At 44.6% G+C, this 24,149-nt stretch overlaps 2 protein-coding genes and 1 pseudogene across 5 annotated transcripts in view; 2 read left to right on the forward strand and 1 right to left on the reverse strand.

Moving 5' to 3' along the window:
- Window positions 1-277: 277 nt before the first annotated feature.
- On the reverse strand, window positions 278-7,090 carry LOC139420738 (cilia- and flagella-associated protein 141-like). Of its 3 annotated transcripts, none has more exons than XM_071170965.1 (5): window positions 6,864-7,090; window positions 6,008-6,074; window positions 5,873-5,913; window positions 5,587-5,713; window positions 278-825 (listed from the first exon to the last, which is right to left on the reverse strand). In XM_071170965.1, exons 1-5 carry the CDS (start codon window positions 6,869-6,871, stop codon window positions 724-726), a joined length of 345 nt encoding a protein of 114 aa, XP_071027066.1. In that variant the 5' UTR covers window positions 6,872-7,090; the 3' UTR covers window positions 278-723. The 3 variants fall into 3 exon arrangements, with proteins under 3 accessions (XP_071027066.1, XP_071027072.1, XP_071027067.1); XM_071170971.1 differs by lacking the exon at window positions 6,864-7,090 and adding an exon at window positions 6,206-6,256 and having other exon boundaries at window positions 5,873-5,909; XM_071170966.1 differs by lacking the exon at window positions 6,864-7,090 and having other exon boundaries at window positions 5,873-5,909; window positions 6,008-6,135.
- Window positions 5,886-9,610, forward strand: LOC139420728 (acyl-coenzyme A thioesterase THEM4-like; annotated as a pseudogene).
- A 3,813-nt stretch (window positions 9,611-13,423) lies between these two features.
- Window positions 13,424-24,149, forward strand: part of LOC139420763 (nuclear receptor ROR-alpha A-like) — a 29,904-nt gene continuing 19,178 nt past the window's right edge. Inside the window, exons 1-2 of one of the 2 annotated variants that reach the window (XM_071170985.1) lie at window positions 13,424-13,973; window positions 20,510-20,539. In XM_071170985.1, coding sequence (XP_071027086.1) covers window positions 13,913-13,973; window positions 20,510-20,539 — 91 coding nt within the window. In that variant the 5' untranslated portion in view covers window positions 13,424-13,912. The remainder of the gene's footprint in view (window positions 13,974-20,509; window positions 20,540-24,149) is intronic. The other variant, XM_071170994.1, reaches the window with a different exon arrangement.

The raw sequence follows: 24,149 nt of genomic DNA on the forward strand, positions 1-24,149 counted from the left end.
GGTAACGAGTGGATGACAGAGGAGCCTTTTAAAGAAGAAGTTACAGGTCTGTGAGAGCCAGAAATCTTGCTTGTTTGTAGGTGACCAAATACTTATTTTCCACCATAATTTGCAAATAAATTCATTAAAAATCCTACAATGTGATTTTCTGGATTTTTTTTCTCATTTTGTCTGTCATAGTTGAAATGTACCTATGATGAAAATTACAGGCCTCTCATCTTTTTAAGTGGGAGAACTTGAACAATTGGTGGCTGACTAAATACTTTTTTGCCCCACTGTATGTGTTTGGTTTATGTACAGTGCTCCTCCCTGACTGTCACACAAATTCCTGTTTTGTTAAGGTGACATGAGGCCCAGTAATTCATTTACTGGAATGTAAATTGCTTAAAAGTGTACTTTTACAGAATCAGTTTATCCACTCTGCTTCTGTACAGATCAGACCTTTTTTTATTTATGGAAATACGATGTAAAACTGTAATCTAAAGATAAAACACACATTAATGTGTTTTATCTTTAGGATTACAGTTTTACGTCGTTGTATTTACATAAATAAAAAAAGGTCTGATTGTAAACAAGATGCTTGTAGATGGTTGTGAGTAAATGTTTTCACATTAATACTTCAAAGTATTCTATATTTGTTCACACATCCTAGCTGCTAGATGGCTTTCAGCATAAACTTCAGATGGTCTTTGGTGTTGTTATGGGTCTAGTAGAGACTAGAGTCTAGACTCTCTGTTTGTAGATGGTCTTGCCCAGTCTGTTGAGCTCTATGACATACTGCTGTCTCTCATGCTCCAGGAGGGACTGCAGTGCTGCTCTACGGACCTGCACACACACAGAAAGCAGACATCATGGAGAGCATGTACTGTACATACAGGGGAAGCCATAGTTGAAGTTCTGGTACAAATATGGACAATGCAAGCAATTCATAAGTTGGTGTGTCCTATATGGAAAACCTGACAATGTGTAGCCTACTTTTACCCCTGCCTGGTGTTACAAATGTGTAATTGCTCTAACAGTGTACGTGTGTGAAGGACACTGCAACACAAATTAACAAGAATAAGCCCATTAATTTTCCTCAGTCAGAGGAATAGGTTAGAGATATGATGCTACGAACCTACATGAAAGGGCTGATAATAGGTTATAATGATGTCCCTTAAAAGAACAAGGTCTCTAAAACGGTATGGAGACAGGGATTAGCTTCATGGCAAGAAAACTAGCTGGATCCTATCCACATTAATTTTACTTCAGGTTTCCTGATTATGCCTTCAAAATAAAAGTCTGCGTTAAAACGCTGTGTCTGGTAAAATGCTGTATCTGCCACTAAATAATATATATTTTTGCAGCTTTGTGCATAATGTTAAAATTAGCTACATGGGGTAAAAATCTAAAACTATAGAGAATTAGTACTTTATATAAATCAAATCAAACATGCCCCGAATACAACAGGTGTAGTAGACCTTACAGTAAATGCTTACTTACATGCCCAAACCAACAATGCAGTTAATTATTTTTAATAATAATTAATAACAAAAAATATATATATATAAAAAGTTAAATAATTTAATAAATAAAAAATGTTTTTAAGTTACAACTAATTAAAGAGCAGCATTAAAATAACAATTGCGAGGCTATATACAGGGGGTACCGTTACAGAGTCAATGTACAGAAAGATAAAGAATATTATAAGGTGGAGCATATTGAGAAAATGGTTGGTGCTTAATAATAGCCTACTGGTAAAAAATATATACATTAAACATAATATAATATAATAATATATAATAATATATACAGTATATATATATTGACTGTATGATTCTTGTTAATTTACTGGTGCTATTCTTTAAGGATGCAATTTGAAATGTAATGTTTAAGAAAAAAAAACTGTATTTTTGTTGTATTGCACAGACAAATTGAACACAGGAAAAGCGATTAATTGTGTGTCCATAAAACCAGGGCCCAGTCTACTCACTAGAGTTCCTAGAACACAAATCAGATGAGTTAGAACAAAAAGCTAGGTCACAGGAAGAGTTGCTGTACTGTTACTGTGGTCAAACATCTTAAAATGGGGTGCCTGGACATGCCCCGAATACAACAGGTGTAGTAGACCTATACGATTATTTGTGCAGATGTAAAAATGGGGTGGGGAGTGCTCAGTGTCTGTAGAATGTAATGGTGTCATTTAGTGTTGCTGGCCTTTTACTCCACCCATTCCATTGGCCACGATGCAAATCACTGTATAAAGAATACATGTTGGCTTGTAGAGCAAAAACTATTCTAGGTGTCGCAGTAGAAGCATTGTAGGGAATGGTCAGTATGGTCTGTAGAATGTACAGTGGGGCAAAAAAGTATTTAGTCAGCCACCAATTGTGCAAGTTCTCCCACTTAAAAAGATGAGAGAGGCCTGTAATTTCCATCGTAGGTACACTTCAACTATGGCAGACAAAATTAGAAAAAAAAATCCAGAAAATCACATTGTAGCATTTTTAATGAATTTATTTGCAAATTATGGTGGAAAATCAGTATTTGGTCACCTACAAACAAGCAAGATTTCTGGTTCTCACAGACCTGTAACTTCTTCTTTAAGAGGCTCCTCTGTCCTCCACTCGTTACCTGTATTAATGGCACCTGTTTGAACTTGTTATCAGTATAAAAGACACCTGTCCACAACCTCAAACAGTCACACTCCAAACTCCACTATGGCCAAGACCAAAGAGCTGTCAAAAGACACCAGAAACAAAATTGTAGACCTGCACCAGGCTGGGAAGACTGAATCTGCAATAGGTAAGCAGCTTGGTTTGAAGAAATCAACTGTGGGAGCAATTATTAGGAAATGGAAGACATACAAGACCACTGATAATCTCCCTCGATCTGGGGCTCCACGCAAGATCTCACCCCGTGGGGTCAAAATGATCACAAGAACGGTGAGCAAAAATCCCAGAACCACACGGGGGGACCTAGTGAATGACCTGCAGAGAGCTGGGACCAAAGTAACAAAGCCTACCATCAGTAACACACTACGCCGCCAGGGACTCAAATCCTGCAGTGCCAGACATGTCCCCCTGCTTAAGCCAGTACATGTCCAGGCCCGTCTGAAGTTTGCTAGAGAGCATTTGGAGGATCCAGAAGAAGATTGGGAGAATGTTATATGGTCAGATGAAACCAAAATATAACTTTTTGGTAAAAACTCAACTCTTCGTGTTTGGAGGACAAAGAATGCTGAGTTGCATCCAAAGACCACCATACCTATTGTGAAGCATGGGGGTGGAAACATCATGCTTTGGGGCTGTTTTTCTGCAAAGGGACCAGGACGACTGATCCGTGTAAAGGAAAGAATGAATGGGGCCATGTATCGTGAGATTTTGAGTGAAAACCTCCTTCCATCAGCAAGGGCATTGAAGATGAAACGTGGCTGGGTCTTTCAGAATGACAATGATCCCAAACACACCGCCCGGGCAACGAAGGAGTGGCTTCGTAAGAAGTATTTCAAGGTCCTGGAGTGGCCTAGCCAGTCTCCAGATCTCAATCCCATAGAAAATCTTTGGAGGGAGTTGAAAGTCTGTGTTGCCCAGCAACAGCCCCAAAACATCACTGCTCTAGAGGAGATCTGCATGGAGGAATGGGTCAAAATACCAGCAACAGTGTGTGAAAACCTTGTGAAGACTTACAGAAAACGTTTGACCTCTGTCATTGCCAACAAAGGGTATTTAACAAAGTATTGAGATAAATAAGTATTTGGTCAATAACAAAACTTTTCCACCATAATTTGCAAAAAAATTCATTAAAAATCCTACAATGTGATTTTCTGGATTTTTTTTCTCATTTTGTCTGTCAGAGTTGAAGTGTACCTATGATGAAAATTACAGGCCTCTCATCTTTTTAAGTGGGAGAACTTGCACAATTGGTGGCTGACTAAATACTTTTTTGCCCCACTGTATATATGGTGTCATTTCATTGGGCTCTGAATAATACAGAGTGTTCCTTCCTGTACAGTGCTATATTTGTACCTTATAGTGTCTAGGCACCCCAATTTAATTTAAGCTGTTTGACAACAGTGAAAATTAAATCAAATTAAATGTTATTTGTCACATACGTGTTTAGCAGATGTTATTGTGGGTGTAGCGTAATGCTTGTGTTTCTAGCATTATAACAGTGCAGTAATATCTAACAGTAATATCTAACAATTTCACAACAATACACACAATCGAAAGTAAAGGAAAGGAATTAAGAATATATAAATATTTGGGCGAGCAATGTCAGAGCGGCATAGACTAAGATGCAGTAGAATACAGTATATACATATAAGATGAGTAATGCAAAATATGTAAACATTATTAAAGTGACTAGTGTTCCATTATTAAAGTGGCCTCTAATGTGCTAGTGATGGCTATTTAACAGTATCTAACAGTTTGATGGCCTTGAGATAGAAGCTGTTTTTCAGTCTCAGTCCCAGCTTTGATGCACCTGTACTGACCTCGCCTTTTGGATGAAAGCGGGGTGAACAGGCAGTGGCTCGGGTGGTTGTTGTCCTTGATTATCTTTTTGCCCTTCCTGTGACATCGGGTGCTGTAGATGTCCTGGAGGGCAGGTAGTTTGCCCCCAGTGATGCGTTGGGCAGACCGCACCACTCTCTGGAGAGCCCCGCGGTTGCGGGGGGTGCAGTTGCCGTACCAGGCAGTGATACAGCCCGACAGGATGCTCTCAATTGTGCATCTGTAAAAGTTTGTGAGGATTTTAGGTACCAAGCCAAATTTCTTCAGCCTCCTGAGGTTGAAGTAGTGCTGTTGTGCCTTCTTCACCACACTGTCTGTGTAGGTGGACTATTTCTGTTTGTCAGTGATGTGTACGCGAGGAACTTGAAGCTTTCCACCTTCTTCACTGCGGTCACATCAATGTGGATAGGGGGGTGCTCCATCTGCTGTTTCCTGAAGTCCCTGATCAGCTCCTTTGTTTTGTTGACGTTGGGTGAGAGGTTATATTCCTGGCACCACACTCCCAGAGCCCTCACCTGTAGGCTGTCTCTTCATTGTTGGTAATCAGGCCTACTACTGTTGTGTCGTCTGCAAACTTGATGATTGAGTTGGAGGCGTGCTTGGCCAGTCATGGGTGAACAGGGATTACAGGAGGTGGCACGCATCCTTGTGGGGCCCCAGTGTTGAGTATCAGCGAAGTGGAGGTGCTTTTTCCTACAGTACCTTCACCACCTGGGGGCAGCCCGTCAGGAAGTCCAGGACCCAGTTGCACAGGGCGGGGTTCAGGCCCAGGTACTATTGTGTTGAATCCTAAGCTATCTTGATCTGTGTCATTCACAGCCCTATGAAATTACACCATAAATACATTCAACAGACCCTACTGAGTATTCCCTACAACACTTCTACTGCGGCACCTAGAATAGTATTTGCTCTACAAGCCCATATGTATTCCATACACAGTGATTTGCATTGGGGGCATTTAGGCTATTGACACTTTTCTGCTATTACGTGCAGACATTTATTCTGAACATTCTGAAATTCCGTGACCCGGAAATACTTTTTTAGTGTTGCTGAGGAGACAGGGCCCTGTTTCAGCACACCTCCACTCCCTCACCATCGTCAGAGCAGTCTTTCCCAGCTCAGTCTCTCTCTGCTGGGTCAGTTCTCTCAGCTTCAGGGTCCTCATGGAACCAGCCTGGGTGGAGCCCTCAAACTCAGCCTTTTGCATCACACCACAGATACTGAGATACAGAAAGAGAAGAGGAAGGGGGGGGGGGGGGGGGGTCCTTTCACTACATTGAGAAGTGAAAGGACTGTAACTTCAAGGTATTTCAGGGAAAACGTATCAAACGTTGCAGTTACAATTAGCCCAACAGTACAGCACTGAATAGTTTACACACCTGTCCAGCTCTGCAATGCGGTTCGTCATCTCGCCATCTTTCTTTAAAAGAGTGAAAATGCAGACTAGAACACATTTCCAGCCACTTAGCTGACCACTTTTTTGTCTGTGTGTTGCTTAGTAGTGACATGCTTACCTTGATTCTGTCTCTCGCCCTCTGCACAAGTTTGTTTTTGGAACGTCGTTCCTCACAACCAAACATCCTGTTGGCAGTTTATTTGAAATAAATAGTCACACGTATCTTCCTTTAACAAAGACTGCACAATAAACGAATAAATGGTTAAAAAATGTCAGCGTCTCAACAGAGTCTGTCTACGTTGGCATGGTAACTAACCTATGTCGCCGGAAATATCCGTCCTTCGCTGCTAATTACAGTGAACGATACAGATCACATGACCAGCATGACGCGTGTTGCCCGTTGTCTTTCCTTGTGCAGGAAGTGGTAACATGGGGCGATGACATACACATGAAAGTCCTTCTACCAGCCAAACCAGAGGCGATACAAAATTGACAAAAGCTCCGTATTTATCCTTCTGTTGTTAGTTTGTTACAGTAGAAAGTTCTATGTTAGGTTTGATTCTGAATGTGTATTGCTATCATACAACAGCCACTAGTCAGTAAAGCTGAAGGGCTGGCTAGTAGTAACCGTAACGTTACAGTAACTTGTAGTTACATCAGAATAGGGCTTGGCAATCTTACCCCAACATTGTCATAATGATACGAACAGGAGTGCAGCAGATGTCCAGGGGACTGTGCCAAATAATGGGACGTGAAATCTCAAAGGGAAATTTCAACACCAACATCAGACAACAAATGACTCAAAGAGGGTCCAGCTTCCCTGGTCCTCTATCAACAGTGTCCGAACCATGGCGGTAGGTCCAGAAACACACACAGTCACAGATATTTAGCTAGCTACAAACAGCCCTAACATTAGTGTAGCCTACTGTCAAGGGCAATGTGAGTGAGAACATGTGAGTCATGATTCATCTTACCTAAACATTTGTCATGGTTCCCTTTTCCCGAACGTTACTGCCGATAGAAACATTATTTTTTCCCACAATGTGCATTGTGAACTGTGCTGTAATGTTTTTCGTTATGGATGTTCCTGCCGTGTCATGCTGTTCTGTTGTCATACAGTGGGACCCCCTGTACTCAGTCAGATAATACTGTAATAAAGTATGGATGAGGGTGTAATAGTTGTGTTTGTCCACTAGGTGCTGCCCTGGCCTTTCTCTTTCCAGCCACGGGACTTCAGCCTGCCCAACTCGTCCTGGGGCTCCGACATGAGGCGTATGAGCACTATAACAGCCAGTGTGAGGTAGAGACAGATGATGGAGAGAAGAAGAGAGGGGTCTGGAGAAGACTGCCCAGCTATAACCGCTCCCTCAAGTACACCACAGGTACAGTAAGGAAGGGTTTCTTTCACATATGGATGGATTGTGTGTGTGTGTGTACGAAAATGCATGCACTCACTACTGTAAGTCACTCTGGACAAGATAAATTACTAAAATGTGGCGTAAAAAAATGTGTTTGTATAATCCTGTCTCTCTCATATCCTGGGCATAGTGTCTGAGTAAGATGTTGTGTGTATGTGTGTAACTCTGTGTGTCTCTCCTTCCAAGGTCTGGTGTATCTGAGTAAGATGTTGTCTATATGTGTGTCTCTCCTTCCAAGGTGGGGTGTATTTGAGTAAGATCATTCAGTCGAAGGCTTCACGCGGAACATCAGGGAGCAAGGTGCAGCTTTCGAGTACGTCGTGTTTGTCAACAAGCAGGAGCAGAAGTGTGTGTGTGTGTTCCAGGCTGGCCACCTTCTGGAGGGACCCCCGGGGTGAGCTGTTTGTGTGTGTGTGTGCCGATGGCATGCGTATACTGTAACAATGTTTGTCCTTGTGTGTGTATCTCTGTAAAAATTACACAATCAACTGCTAGCATTTAAACACCATAGTTAGTCAGAAGTGTAATGTTTATAAATGATGTGTGTGATTCCAGGCACGTCCATGGTGGGGCAATATCTACCATGATTGACACTGTAATGGGGACCCACGCCACCTACCTCTCTGGGCCTGTCATGACTGCCAACCTCAACATCAACTACCGCAGGTACACACACCTTCTCCCTCACTCTCTCCATCACTCACTCACAGCTTATTAAGCTCTAAAAACATGTTTTCATGGTATTGTGGTCATTATTGTAGGGTTCTAAGTGAGGTTCTAGATTTTTCCTGACCACATTTCCTGGTTATGACAAATACTGTATCCCGCCTCTACTCCCCAAAGCCCCATCCCATTGGGTAGTAACAGTGCTGCTCACCTGCTCATTGGATAAGAAGGAGGTTTTTTGTTTCCTGTCAAGTGACCAACACGTACAGCTCCAAACTACACACAGAGGCCACAGGTACTGCCACTCACCCTCACGTGTTGGTTATGTTTTAGACGTGTGTCATTGGACTTTCAGTCAGTCTGAAGTGTTCTCTCAGTCTTAGTATGTTTCTCTCTTTTCCCTCATCCTTCTCTCTCTCTCTCACTCTCCTTCTCCCTCTCTCTACTTCTCCTTCTCTCTCTCCTTCTCCTTCTCTCTCTCCTTCTCCCTCTCTCGCTCTCCTTCTCCCTCGCTCTCTCTCCTTCTCCTTCTCTCAGGGCTGTTTCTGTCAATCACAATGGGACACCTATTAGGAGGATGATGGATAGGCCAGCTCATCGACCAACCAGACGCTACAAACACACAATATCAGAAACAGCACTGACTTCCTAGGGGGTGTGTTTGTATGCACACAAATGTTTGGGTGTATATCAGTACCTGAGCATGGGAGTGTGTATGTTTGAGTGTGTGTGTGTGTGTGGTTATGACTGTCAGATCCAGTAATCTTCTTAACTCTAGCAGTTTGCCTGAGACACCTGATGCCTTGCGCTCCACTGACATAGCCTACAGATACTGTATTTTATAGACACAACCGGTTGTGGATATTGTACCTCTCTTTCTCCACTGTTACACACTCCTGTACAACCAGCTCCAGTCAGAGTGAAGGACATAACCTCTGGTATATTATATTTAGGTCGAGGCTGTAGATACAGCTTTTCTGAACCCTTCTTCCCGACAGCTAAAGGTCCCGACACTTCTGCATGTGCAGAATTCTCTACTTTTACGCACCTCCCTTCACCTTTCACTGTCGATTGTGACTGATAATCTTCATGTGAAACGTCCATATCTGCATACCTGTGTCTAGTTTCAATCATAGCACATATTTTGCCTAGTGGCACGTGCTGTTGAGTTTTGGCCACATGAGAGAAAAATGTGCCCATTTGAACAATCATCCTAAAATCCCATAATAAATGAGGTGGTGTTTTGTCTTGCAGTAATTTTATACTACACTATTATATTGGGTTCTGTTATGTAGAATACCATCATTATGTAATCTGGCAAACATTGATTCAGCTTTGATCTAACTTCATCAAACGAGCACCATTCACCAGAGTAGCTTGTTCTCTAGTAGAACAGAGACTGTGTGTAAAGAGGCTATTAGCCGTCGGAATGAGGGGTCTAGAAAAGTTGGATCCACAGCCACTCCGAAATATTTAATAGATCGTTTATTTTTTGTATTTTAAGTTTATTTTTTGTATTTTATTTGTATAATTATTTATAATTTATTGGGCCTTTTACAGTTTGAGATTTTAATCATTGCCCATATGTTATTTTGTGACCATTATGACCTCTTGAATAAAGCTTTACCTCTTGGGTACTGTAGACTGTTTTTCAATGGTATCTGGCTCAATGTGGGATAACTTTTCCATTCTCACTGGTCCATGTGTTATAAACAAACTTCAGACAGACTGATGTCATACAGACCCTTTTCTCTTCATCTGTTGCCTTCTCTCTACGAATCTACATCTCCCTCTCACCCCTTCTTCCTTTCCCCTCTTCTTTTCTTCCTCTCTCTCTCTGTCGCTGTCTGTCTCCCTCTCACCCCTTCTTCCTTCTTTCCATCCTCTCTGTCACTGTCTGTCTCCCTCTCTCTTTCTCTTTATTTGTCAGTCTGTCTTGTCTCTGACCCCTCCCTCTTTGTGAATGATCCCCTTCCAGTAAGAAATGAATGACAGGCAGCATTACCGTAAAAACTGACACGTTGTCCACATCACAGAGTTCAGAGGATTCTGTCAGCATAAACCCAACCCAACATAGCCTTAACAAAATGCTACTTTATTAGACTCTTCAGGTATCATATGCACTCATAACACATAGTAGGCATGGTAACGAACTCATAATAGCAGGCATGGTAACTAACTGATAATACTAGGCATGGTAACTAACTGATAATACTAGGCATGGTAACTAACTGATAGTAGTAGGCATGGTAACTAACTGATAATACTAGGCATGGTAACTAACTGATAATACTAGGCATGGTAACTGACTGATACTACTAGGCATGGTAACTAACTGATACTAGTAAGCATTGTAATGAACTGATACTAGTAGGCATGGTAACTAACTGACACTAGTATTATCAGTTAGTGGGAACTAACTGATAATACTAGGCATGATAAATACTAGGAATGGTAACTAACTGATACTAGGCATGGTAAATTATCAGTTAGTGGTAACTAACTGATAATACTAGGCATGGTAACTAACTGATACTAGTAGGCATGGTAACTGACTGATACTACTAGGCATGGTAACTAACTGATACTAGTAAGCATTGTAATGAACTGATACTAGTTGGCATGGTAACTAACTGATAATACTAGGCATGGTAACTAACGGATACTAGTAAGCATTGTAATGAACTGATACTAGTAGGCATGGTAACTAACTGACACTAGTATTATCAGTTAGTGGGAACTAACTGATAATACTAGGCATGGTAAATACTAGGCATGGTAACTAACTGATACTAGGCATGGTAAATTATCAGTTAGTGGTAACTAACTGATAATACTAGGCATGGTAACTAACTGATACTAGGCATGGTAAATACTAGGCATGGTAAATACTAGGCATGGCAACTAACTGATACTAGTAGGCATGGTGACTAACTGATAATACTAGGCATGGTAACTAACTGATAATACTAGGCATGGTACTAACTGATACTAGTAGCCATGGTAACTAACTGATAATACTAGGCATGGTAACTAACTGATACTAGTAGGCATGGTAACTAACTTATAACACTAGACATGGTAACTAACTGATAGTAGTAGGCATGGTAACTAACTGATAATACAAGGCATGGTAACTAGCTGATAATACTAGGCATGGTAACTAACTGATAGTAGTAGGCATGGTAACTAACTGATAATACTAGGCATGGTAACTAACTGATAATACTAGGCATGGTAATTAACTGATACTAGTAGGCATGGTAACTAACTGATAATACTAGGCATGGTAACTAACTGATACTAGTAGGCATGGTAACTAACTGATAATACTAGGCATGGTAACTAACTGATACTAGTAGGCATGGTAACTAACTGATAATACTAGGCATGGTAACTAACTGATACTAGTAGGCATGGTAACTAACTGATACTAGTAGGCATGGTAACTAACTGATAATACTAGGCATGGTAACTAACTGATACTAGTAGGCATGGTAACTAACTGATAATACAATTTGATTTGATAATACTAGGCATGGTAACTAACTGATACTAGTAGGCATGGTAACTAACTGATAATACTAGGCATGGTAACTAACACTATACTAGTAGGCATGGTAACTAACTGATAGTAGTAGGCATGGTAACTAATTGATAATACTAGGCATGGTAATTAACTGATAGTAGTAGGCATGGTAACTAACTGATAATACTAGGCATGGTAAATAGCTGATACTAGTAGGCATGGTAACTAACTGATAATACTAGGCATGGTAACTAACTGATAGTAGTAGCTAACTGATAATACTAGGCATGGTAACTAACTGATAATACTAGGCATGAAAGCTAACTGAAAATAATATGTCTGGTAACTAACTGATACTAGTGGCCCATTTCTCTGGAGTTTCTGATATAATTAGTGTTTCATAGGAACCCTTCAGTTTCCCTGAATTCATGAAATACATGCACACAGTGTACTGGTTTGGTTTTGGAGTATTTTGCTGTGTGTGTGTGTGTGGTTAGGTGTGAACTCCCCCATCCCCCCTCCCTTAGGCCCCTCGAGTTTCTGTCCTCATATTGGAGATGGCTGCAGAGCAGGTGTGTGTGCGTGCGTTTAGGACACAGCCAGAGCTGTGGTAGGGAGAGCCTGAGACTCAGGTGTGGTCAGATGGGCTGTGAGGAGCGAGGGTGCAGTGGAACTGAGGTGGACAACTTTCCAGTCATTTCATTTTGTTAAAACCACAAAAACACACATACATTGTATGTCCAGAGAGTAGTAAAGCTTTCTTTCATTGTGAGAGATTCGATTTTTGTCATATTTTATCTCATATTTGATTGCCATAATCTGTGGCCCTGGCATATTGTCAGTTATGTATTGATCTTATTTATCTCTTTACAGATTGATGGCCTTGCTCACACAAATGCCATATTATATAGACTAAATAATAAGCAGATCACCTCACTGAGACAGTTGAACCTATATCGCTGGTCCAGCCGAAGGAAACCGACAGTTGCTGAACCGCGCGGCGGTAATTAAAAAAGGATAGCACTGACGCATCTTTCTTGCGCAATCAAATGTGCAAAAGTGCAACAGTCGCTCTACCGCAGAGCTTCAAACGCAGAGGTCGAAATTTCCACCGTCATCTTCTTGAGACCACACCAAAATTAACGGGAACACACTGTTCATCCCGGGTGAAACCTGAGTAGCCTGAACTGAACTGAAAATGAAATTGGCTGATGTTATCTCTACCTGAAGACAAGGCGGAATAGGAAGAGTGACAACAGAGAATGACAAAATGACAAAGACGTCCTCAGAGTAAATGAGTTGAGTAACTATAACAGAGATGATAGTGCATGTTGTACAGCGCATGCGCAGGTCACCACTTGCTTTTGTTTAGGACGGTTGGTTACAATTTGCTCCCAACAATTGTAGCTATTTATAGCCCACAAAACAAATAATTAAATTGCTTAAATCTGATATGACCTGAGTTAGAACCATCAACAACAAACAGGTTAAGTAACTGTAGTGGTTAAATACAGTAATATGTTTACACCGGATAATTCAGTGCGTTGTAGATTATGTAACGGGTAAACCAACCTTGGTAACCCTTTACAATTCACACTGCTGGAGACTACATGCGCTTCTATTAATGACCGTAATTAAAACCGAAGAGGAAAGCAATCAAATAAAACACAACGTTTGATAATTAGTCTATAATGACACATTTTCTTATATTTCCATAGGCTGTATCATATATCAAGCTACTGAAAAAAAAAAACTCCAGACAAACATATAGGCCTAGCCTATAGGCCTTAACGTTTTGGGTTTTGCTTGCCTGCCCTCATATTTATTTAGGCAAATGCGTTGGTTGGGCTATGTTTAAACCGGGAACTACAGAATAAAGACGGACCCGCTGCAATAAACAAACGGCCGTGAGTTATTACATAAGTCCTGGTGACATAACCTCTGAGCGGAGCTCGGGACGACAGCCAGGGCGCAAAGAGCAAGCGGGTTGAAACCGGAGTAGCCTGAACTGCTTGTACAAGGAAGTTCGTTGCAAAAATGAAGTTGGCTGATATTATCCTCACGTGAAGACAATACGGAATATGGAGAGAGAGTGACAACAGAAAATGACAAAGACGTTGTCAGAGTAAATGAGCGTACTGACTCTTAACAGAGATGGTAGTGCATGTTTTAAAGCGCATGCGCCGTCCCTGCCTCTAGAGCAGCAGGTAGTTCGATATATTTAGAATTAAAGATCCAAAGTTTTTGAAGTTATTTATGGTGCATTGCATACTAAGTGCACAGCAAAACGCGCGGTAGAATATACAATATAAAGGGGTGTGTAGACACGCTTGTCCCAGGAGTGTGAAGTGGCGTAGTGTGTGTCAGAGCCAGGTGCAAGCACACGCAGTTTGCTTTGACGGGGGGAGTTATGGAATATGAGGAGCCCGAATCACCCGAACGCATCACTACAGAAGAACCAATCAAAAGAGGTGAGATATATTATCTTGATTACTGATAGGCTAGGCCTAGTGTATTCATGTGTAGGGTTCTATTCAGTCATTTACATTTCACAATGTAAATTATTTGCAGATGCAACTATTAGTGTTTTAGCTATACATTGTGGATTGGGTAAAATGAAAAGGTCACAGATTTGCATGATAAATTAATGCACATTTAAAGGTGAATGCATGTGTATGTGTGCACATTGCAATATACTCTGTGTGTGTGTGTGTGTGCTTGTGTGCACATGTATGCACACACAAAGACACACGTGTTTGCCAGTCTATAGCATTGACTATTGTGTAGTGGGAGCACACCTAGGGATTACAGAAGTGCTGTATGAGTGTTGGTATTCAGTCCCTGTCCCCTTCTCCCTCTCCTCCCCCAACACCCTGTCCCCTTCTCCCTCTCCTCCCCCATCACCCTGTCCCCTTCTCCCTCTCCTCCCCCATCACCCTGTCCCCTTCTCCTTCTCCCTCTCCTCCCCCATCACCCTGTCCCCTTCTCTCTCTCCTCCCCCATCACCCTGTCCCCTTCTCCTTCTCCCTCTCCTCCCCCATCACCCTGTCCCCTTCTCTCTCTCCTCCCCCATCACCCTGTCCCCTTCTCCCTCTCCTCCCCCAACACCCTGTCCCCTTCTCCCTCTCCTCCCCCAACACCCTGTCCCCTTCTCCCTCTCCTCCCCCATCACCCTGTCCCCTTCTCCTTCTCTCTCTCCTCCCCCATCACCCTGTCCCCTTCTCTCTCTCCTCCCCCATCACCCTGTCCCCTTCTCCCTCTCCTCCCCCAACACCCTGTCCCCTTCTCCCTCTCCTCCCCCAACACCCTGTCCCCTTCTCTCTCTCCTCCCCCATCACCCTGTCCCCTTCTCCCTCTCCTCCCCCAACACCCTGTCCCCTTCTCCCTCTCCTCCCCCAACACCCTGTCCCCTTCTCTCTCTCCTCCCCCATCACCCTGTCCCCTTCTCCCTCTCCTCCCCCATCACCCTGTCCCCTTCTCCTTCTCCCTCTCCTCCCCCATCACCCTGTCCCCTTCTCTCTCTCCTCCCCCATCACCCTGTCCCCTTCTCCCTCTCCTCCCCATCACCCTGTCCCCTTCTCCCTCTCCTCCCCCAACACCCTGTCCCCTTCTCCCTCTCCTCCCCCATCACCCTGTCCCCTTCTCTCTCTCCTCCCCCATCACCCTGTCCCCTTCTCCTTCTCCTCCCCCATCACCCTGTCCCCTTCTCCTTCTCCCTCTCCTCCCCCATCACCCTGTCCCCTTCTCCCTCTCCTCCCCCATCACCCTGTCCCCTTCTCCTCCCCCATCACCCTGTCCCCTTCTCCTCCCCCATCACCCTGTCCCCTTCTCCCTCTCCTCCCCCATCACCCTGTCCCTCCTTTAAGAGAGCCTCATTCTAATGCTTATCTCTCCCCTCTCTCCATCTTTAGCTCCTTCTCTCTTTTTATCTCTTATCTATCCCCGTCACTATGTCTCTCTCTTACACATTAGTTGTCTCGTTCTCTCTCTCTTACCCCCTCACGCTGTCTTTGTCAGATCACCAAGGCTCCCTCCCTCCAAGTTCTTTCTCTGCCTTCCCCCTCACATCCTGCCTCATTCACTCTCCCTCCTCCCATCTTCCCTATCCCTCGCTCCTTTTCTTCTTACCCCATTCACTCTCCTCCCCTTCCTCCCTACCTCCTCCCCCTCTCTCATTAACTCACCTCTCTTCTGTTGTCCAGCTGATGGTGTAACTCTCCTTGAGGGTAAACATGGCAGTAATCCTCTATAAAACCAGGGATTAGCTCTTAGCTGTGTGGGCCTGTTTTGGGCCTGCTGCATTTCCCAGCACTACACAGTCTAAAATCAAACCATGGCTTTCAACTTAGATTCCTTCAGTCTCTATCACACGTACTCCATACGTCATTCATTAAATGACGTCATCCAACAGGCCTAAACCACAGGTGTCAAACTCATTCTATGGTGGGCCGAGTGTCTGTGGGTTTTAACTCCTCCCTTGTACTTGATTAATCAATGAAGGTCACTGGTTAGTTAGAAGCTCCCCTCACCTGGTTGTCTACTCTAGGTCTTAATTGGACACAAATTGAAATTCAATAACAAGAACCAGTAGACACTGGGCTCTCCATGGAGTGAGATGGACACCTCAGCTAAATATAGGCTACAGACTCAGATTGATATTTTCATCTTTATTCCCTAAATTTAACCAGGTCTGGCTGAGAGGGTGCACTGATACAAATATCCTGCAATGATGCCGCAGTTGTCCTCTAGATACTTATCTGGCTTTAGGACACATTAAAACCCTTTTTCACGGTGCCGTGACACTGCATATTACTCTCTCCGTTACTCATTGACAGGACATCATGATAGCTATACAGTTATGCACCAGAGAGCTACTCTCTTCTATACTGTGTACATACAAACACGCACACACAAACACGCACACTCACACACACGTAAATGCACCAGCAGTCGCTCCCTTATTACATCACATTGTGTGTGGAGTGTGTGTGTGTGGAGTGTGTGTGTGGAGTGTGTGTGGAGTGTGTGTGTTGAGTGTGTGTGTGGAGTGTGTGTGTGGAGTGTGTGTGTAACATGCAGCGGTTATCTCTGTGTGTGTTCTTCTGTCACTCTCCAGCCTGCAGCTGCTATATCTCCATACAGAGTAGGATAGAGAGACGGGGAGAAGAGAAACCCTTGGAAACTGCTTTTGATTAAATAGCGCCGCCTAAATCTTAGCAAGACTTCCATTGTCGGGCCTCCCGGGTGGCGCAGTGGTTAAGGGCGCTGTACTGCAGCGCCAGCTGTGCCATCAGAGTCCCTGGGTTGGCGCCCACGCTCTGTCGTAACCGGCCGCGACCGGGAGGTCCGTGGGGCGACGCACAATTGGCCTAGCGTGGTCCGGGTTAGGGAGGGCTTGGTCGGTAGGGATGTCCTTGTCTCATCGCGCACCAGCGACTCCTGTGGCGGGCCGGGCGCATGGCGCGCTAACCAAGGTTGCCAGGTGCACGGTGTACCCTCCAACACATTGGTGCGGCTGGCTTCCGGGTTGGATGCACGCTGTGTTAAGAAGCAGTGTGGCTGGTTGGGTTGTGTATCGGAGGACGCATGACTTTCAACCTTCGTCTCTCCCGAGCCCGTACGGGAGTTGTAGCGATGAGACAAGATAGTAGCTACTAACTATTGGATACCACGAAATTGGGGAGAAAAAGGGGTACAATTCAACAAAAAAACAACAAAAAAGACTTCCATTGTCAGATAAAGCATTGATTGAAAAAGACAGAATGCTGCTGTTTGATTCGATTGAGAGAGCAAGGGAGATAGACAGATAAGGAGAGAAAGAGAGCGATAGAGAGAGATAAGATGGGGTGGGTTGGTATTGATGCTGACAGACCAGTCTTTTTGAAAAGTAGAGCACATTGAGGAGTTAGAAGAAGATAGCGGTTTCCATTGCCTTCATGTTGGTCTTGTGTAACATGGCCTCTTATAGTCCCCACACTGTGGTTTGGGCTGATACTCAGTGGCATGGGTCAGGTGTCACTGCAGCTCTCACTGGAATCAGATCATTAGCACTTAGGTTTAGGATTTAGTTTAGTTTGGAATCACATGGGTCAGGTGTCACTGCAGCTCTCACTGGAATCAGATCATTAGCACTTAGGTTTAGGATTTAGTTTAGTTTGGAATCACATGGGTCAGGTGTCACTGCAGCTCTCACTGGAATCAGATCAGTAACACTTAGGTTGAGGGTTTAGTTTAGTTTGGAATCACATGGGTCAGGTGTCACTGCAGCTCTCACTGGAATCAGATCATTAGCACTTAGGTTTAGGATTTAGTTTAGTTTGGAATCACATGGGTCAGGTGTCACTGCAGCTCTCACTGGAATCAGATCATTAACACTTAGGTTGAGGGTTTAGTTTAGTTTGGAATCACATGGGTCAGGTGTCACTGCAGCTCTCACTGGAATCAGATCATTAACACTTAGGTTTAGGATTTAGTTTAGTTTGGAATCACATGGGTCAGGTGTCACTGCAGCTCTCACTGGAATCAGATCATTAGCACTTAGGTTTAGGATTTAGTTTAGTTTGGAATCACATGGGTCAGGTGTCACTGCAGCTCTCACTGGAATCAGATCATTAACACTTAGGTTTAGGATTTAGTTTAGTTTGGAATCACATGGGTCAGGTGTCACTGCAGCTCTCACTGGAATCAGATCAGTAACACTTAGGTTGAGGATTTAGTTTAGTTTGGAATCACATGAAATTGACTCATGATCCGACAGCATGGCTGACGTTCTTAGTCCACTGAAGGTTGAAAAGCGACTCAAATCCTTACTTTTTGTGTACAATCGCAAACGGCAGTGTGTGTGTGTGTGTGTGTGTGTGTGTGTGTGTCTATGCGTTTTCTGAGTCTAGGTGTGTATGTTTTCTGTGTGTGTGTCAAGTGCTCTGCTCTCACCAGACCTCTGTGTTCTGCTTATGAAGCAAACGTGATTTGATGAGGAGGGGAAACAGAGGGAAGCACACAGCCACAGCAGACCTTCTCTACCCCAGACACAAAGACCCAGGCTACCTCTGCCTCTGTCTGCCTCCACCCAGTGATGCTTATCTCCCCTGCCCTCTCTCAACACACACGCACACACACTAAAAATACACACCTCAGCTTGGAAACAACCCACACACACACATACACACACCCAGTCTAATATGAACTTTCTCACAATTGTGGTCAGAAAGCTAGACTCCCACCTTCCTCCACTATAACTGTGTCTGTCTCTTACTCACCAAGGTGTGTGTGTATACATGTGTGTGTGTGAGTGTGTCTGCATGTGCCTGAGAGAAAGTTCAAACTTCATCCACACTCTGCTTGTGTCAGCTCCTACTCTCCCAACTGTCTCTTTCTCAAGGCTCTTCCACACCAATTAATTTCATACAACAGACACTATAACCACATCAGGCCCTGTGTGCAGAGGCCCAGCATCATCCTGGCATAGACTCAGTCCTCTGTTGTGTCAGAGAGACATAGACTCAGTCCTCTGTTGTGTCAGAGAGACATAGACTCGGTCCATCTCTTTTGTGTCAGAGAGACATAGACTCAGTCCTCCTCTGTTGTGTCATAGAGACATAGATTCAGTCCTCCTCTGTTGTGTCAGAGAGACATAGACTCAGTCCTCCTCTGTTGTGTCATAGAGACATAGATTCAGTCCTCATCTGTTGTGTCAGAGAGACATAGATTCAGTCCTCCTCTGTTGTGTCAGAGAGACATAGACTCAGTCCTCCTCTGTTGTGTCAGAGAGACATAGACTCAGTCCTCCTCTGTTGTGTCAGGGAGACATAGATTCAGTCCTCCTCTGTTGTGTCAGAGAGACATAGACTCAGTCCTCCTCTGTTGTGTCAGAGAGACATAGACTCAGTCCTCCTCTGTTGTGTCAGAGAGACATAGATTCAGTCCTCCTCAGTTGTGTCAGAGAGACATAGACTCAGTCCATAGACTCAGTCCTCCTCAGTTGTGTCAGAGAGACATAGACTCAGTCCTCCTCCTCTGTTGTGTCAGAGAGACATAGATTCAGTCCTCCTCTGTTATTTTTACATTAGACTCAGTCCTCTGTTGTGTCATAGAGACATAGACTCAGGCCTCCTCTGTTGTGTCAGAGAGACATAGACTCAGTCCTCCTCTGTTATGTCAGAGAGACATAGACTCAGTCCTCCTCAGTTGTGTCAGAGAGACATAGACTCAGTCCTCCTCTGTTGTGTCAGAGAGACATAGACTCAGTCCTCCTCAGTTGTGTCAGAGAGACATAGACTCAGTCCATAGACTCAGTCCTCCTCAGTTGTGTCAGAGAGACATAGACTCAGTCCTCCTCAGTTGTGTCAGAGAGACATAGACTCAGTCCATAGACTCAGTCCTCCTCAGTTGTGTCAGAGAGACATAGACTCAGTCCATAGACTCAGTCCTCCTCAGTTATGTCAGAGAGACATAGACTCAGTCCTCCTCAGTTGTGTCAGAGAGACATAGACTCAGTCCATAGACTCAGTCCTCCTCAGTTGTGTCAGAGAGACATAGACTCAGTCCATAGACTCAGTCCTCCTCAGTTGTGTCAGAGAGACATAGACTCAGTCCATAGACTCAGTCCTCCTCAGTTGTGTCAGAGAGACATAGACTCAGTCCTCCTCTGTTGTGTCAGAGAGACATAGACTCAGTCCTCCTCAGTTGTGTCAGAGAGACATAGACTCAGTCCTCCTCAGTTGTGTCAGAGAGACATAGACTCAGTCCATAGACTCAGTCCTCCTCAGTTGTGTCAGAGAGACATAGACTCAGTCCTCCTCAGTTGTGTCAGAGAGACATAGACTCAGTCCTCCTCTGTCAGAGAGACATAGACTCAGTCCTCCTCTGTCAGAGAGACTGAAATGAGCCCAGTTGGGATGATGAGGGACATGGGGCTGAAGCTACAGTAGAGCATTGAACTAAGATGTGAGAGAGGAAGTGTTTCTTGTGTTCAAGCAGAATTTAACTTGTCTTTTCTTTACTACAGGAGACACTGTGTCCAAGAAGACTCATTTGAGTAAGTGTTTGTGTTTGTGTGTGTGTTTGGTTATGTCTCATTATGCCTGTCTGTTCATGCCCATGTGTTATGTGTGTGCTAGATATATGAGCATGCAGTGTGGTTATGCCAGGATCGCTAGTATTTGCACACATTTGCACCTGTGCTGAAACACACACACACGCACACGCACACGCACACACACACACACACACACACACACACACACACACACACACACACACACACACACACACACACACACACACACACACACACACACACACAGGTTTCTCTGTGGTGCCAACATCAACATTATAGCTCTGTTATGCACCTGTGGTACTTTGTGTAGACATTATTCTCCTGTTTGCTGGATTTAGGTTTGGAGATAAACTCTATATTGGTATTCTGGCATCTGGATGCAGATGGTATCAGATAGCATCTCCTTCACATGTGGTGGTGTTTCTGGGCTGTTTCTGCTCCTGACTACAACACACCTGTTAGTTTTGAGTGTAGGGAGAACATTGAAAAATGTCTGGTTGGTTTTCATGATTCCAGTTTTCACTTTGAATAATAATCAGACGGATGATGGAATGTGTATCATCAGAAAGCTCTCTCTTTATTGGCTGTTTCAGATGTCAGTCCATACTCAATTGGCTAGTTAGGCTGTCACTCTGTGCTGTGGCTACAGTCCAATCCTCTTGACGTGTTAGAGAAGTACAGTATATGTCCTTTCTTGCCAATAAAACTTTTTTGTGTTTCAATGTATATTTGAGGGAGATAGACTGGTGGGTCCAGAGAGTGGTTAAGGCTTTGAGGGTGACTAGGTGAGGGGGTTACGCACAACAAAGAATGGTAAAAAAGTACTGTATGAAAAGAGAGAGAGCGAAAGGGGAAAGGCCCTCTGTCTTTCACACGCACTGTGTGACTGACAGAGCGCTTGAGCAGTGACTAGCGGTGACTCTGAGGCCTAATCATGCTGTAGGCGCACTAAGATAGTCACTCAGCAAGAGAAAGGACAGACAGAGAGAGAAGAGAGAGAGAGAGAGAGAGAGAGAGAGAGAGACTAGCGGAGACTCTGAGGCCTAACCATGCTGTAGGCGCACTAAGATAGTCACTCAGCAAGAGAAAGGACAGACAAAGAGAGAGAGAGAGAGAGAGAGAGAGAGAGAGAGAGACTAGCGGTGACTCTGAGGCCTAACCATGCTGTAGGCGCACTAAGATAGTCACTCGGCAAGAGAAAGGACAGACAGAGAGAGAAGAGAGAGAGAGAGAGAGAGAGAGAGAGAGAGAGAGAGAGACTAGCGGTGACTCTGAGGCCTAACCATGCTGTAGGCGCACCAAGATAGTCACTCAGCAAGAGAAAGGACAGACAGAGAGAGAAGAGAGAGAGAGAGAGAGAGAGACTAGCGGAGACTCTGAGGCCTAACCATGCTGTAGGCGCACTAAGATAGTCACTCAGCAAGAGAAAGGACAGACAGAGAGAGAAGAGAGAGAGAGAGAGAGAGAGAGAGAGAGACTAGCGGAGACTCTGAGGCCTAACCATGCTGTAGGCGCACTAAGATAGTCACTCAGCAAGAGAAAGGACAGACAAAGAGAGAGAGAGAGAGAGAGAGAGAGAGAGAGAGACTAGCGGTGACTCTGAGGCCTAACCATGCTGTAGGCGCACTAAGATAGTCACTCGGCAAGAGAAAGGACAGACAGAGAGAGAAGAGAGAGAGAGAGAGAGAGAGAGTGAGAGAGAGAGAGAGAGAGACTAGCGGTGACTCTGAGGCCTAACCATGCTGTAGGCGCACCAAGATAGTCACTCAGCAAGAGAAAGGACAGACAGAGAGAGAAGAGAGAGAGAGAGAGAGAGAGACTAGCGGAGACTCTGAGGCCTAACCATGCTGTAGGCGCACTAAGATAGTCACTCAGCAAGAGAAAGGACAGACAGAGAGAGAAGAGAGAGAGAGAGAGAGAGAGAGAGAGAGAGAGAGACTAGCGGTGACTCTGAGGCCTAACCATGCTGTAGGCGCACTAAGATAGTCACTCGGCAAGAGAAAGGACAGACAGAGAGAGAAGAGAGAGAGAGAGAGAGAGAGAGAGAGAGAGAGACTAGCGGTGACTCTGAGGCCTAACCATGCTGTAGGCGCACTAAGATAGTCACTCAGCAAGAGAAAGGACAGACAGAGAGAGAAGAGAGAGATAGAGAGACTAGCGGAGACTCTGAGGCCTAACCATGCTGTAGGCGCACTAAGATAGTCACTCAGCAAGAGAAAGGACAGACAGAGAGAGAAGAGAGAGAGAGAGAGAGAGAGACTAGCGGAGACTCTGAGGTCTAACCATGCTGTAGGCGCACTAAGATAGTCACTCAGCAAGAGAAAGGACAGACAAAGAGAGAGAGAGAGAGAGAGAGAGAGAGAGAGAGACTAGCGGTGACTCTGAGGCCTAACCATGCTGTAGGCGCACTAAGATAGTCACTCAGCAAGAGAAAGGACAGACAAAGAGAGAGAGAGAGAGAGAGAGAGAGAGAGAGAGACTAGCGGTGACTCTGAGGCCTAACCATGCTGTAGGCGCACTAAGATAGTCACTCGGCAAGAGAAAGGACAGACAGAGAGAGAAGAGAGAGAGAGAGAGAGAGAGAGAGAGAGAGAGAGAGAGAGACTAGCGGTGACTCTGAGGCCTAACCATGCTGTAGGCGCACCAAGATAGTCACTCAGCAAGAGAAAGGACAGACAGAGAGAGAAGAGAGAGAGAGAGAGAGAGAGACTAGCGGAGACTCTGAGGCCTAACCATGCTGTAGGCGCACTAAGATAGTCACTCAGCAAGAGAAAGGACAGACAGAGAGAGAAGAGAGAGAGAGAGAGAGAGAGAGAGAGAGAGAGAGACTAGCGGTGACTCTGAGGCCTAACCATGCTGTAGGCGCACTAAGATAGTCACTCGGCAAGAGAAAGGACAGACAGAGAGAGAAGAGAGAGAGAGAGAGAGAGAGAGAGAGAGAGAGACTAGCGGTGACTCTGAGGCCTAACCATGCTGTAGGCGCACTAAGATAGTCACTCAGCAAGAGAAAGGACAGACAGAGAGAGAAGAGAGAGATAGAGAGACTAGCGGAGACTCTGAGGCCTAACCATGCTGTAGGCGCACTAAGATAGTCACTCAGCAAGAGAAAGGACAGACAGAGAGAGAAGAGAGAGAGAGAGAGAGAGAGACTAGCGGAGACTCTGAGGTCTAACCATGCTGTAGGCGCACTAAGATAGTCACTCAGCAAGAGAAAGGACAGACAAAGAGAGAGAGAGAGAGAGAGAGAGAGAGAGAGAGACTAGCGGTGACTCTGAGGCCTAACCATGCTGTAGGCGCACTAAGATAGTCACTCAGCAAGAGAAAGGACAGACAGAGAGAGGAGAGAGGAAAGAGAGAGAGAGAGAGACTAGCGGAGACTCTGAGGCCTAACCATGCTGTAGGCGCACTAAGATAGTCACTCAGCAAGAGAAAGGACAGACAGAGAGAGAAGAGAGAGAGAGAGAGAGAGAGAGACTAGCGGTGACTCTGAGGCCTAACCATGCTGTAGGCGCACTAAGATAGTCACTCAGCAAGAGAAAGGACAGACAGAGAGAGGAGAGGAGAGAGAGAGAGAGAGAGAGAGAGAGAG

The sequence above is a fragment of the Oncorhynchus clarkii genome, chromosome 2 (genome assembly GCF_045791955.1).
Source record: "Oncorhynchus clarkii lewisi isolate Uvic-CL-2024 chromosome 2, UVic_Ocla_1.0, whole genome shotgun sequence".
In the NCBI taxonomy this organism is placed as follows: domain Eukaryota; kingdom Metazoa; phylum Chordata; class Actinopteri; order Salmoniformes; family Salmonidae; genus Oncorhynchus; species Oncorhynchus clarkii.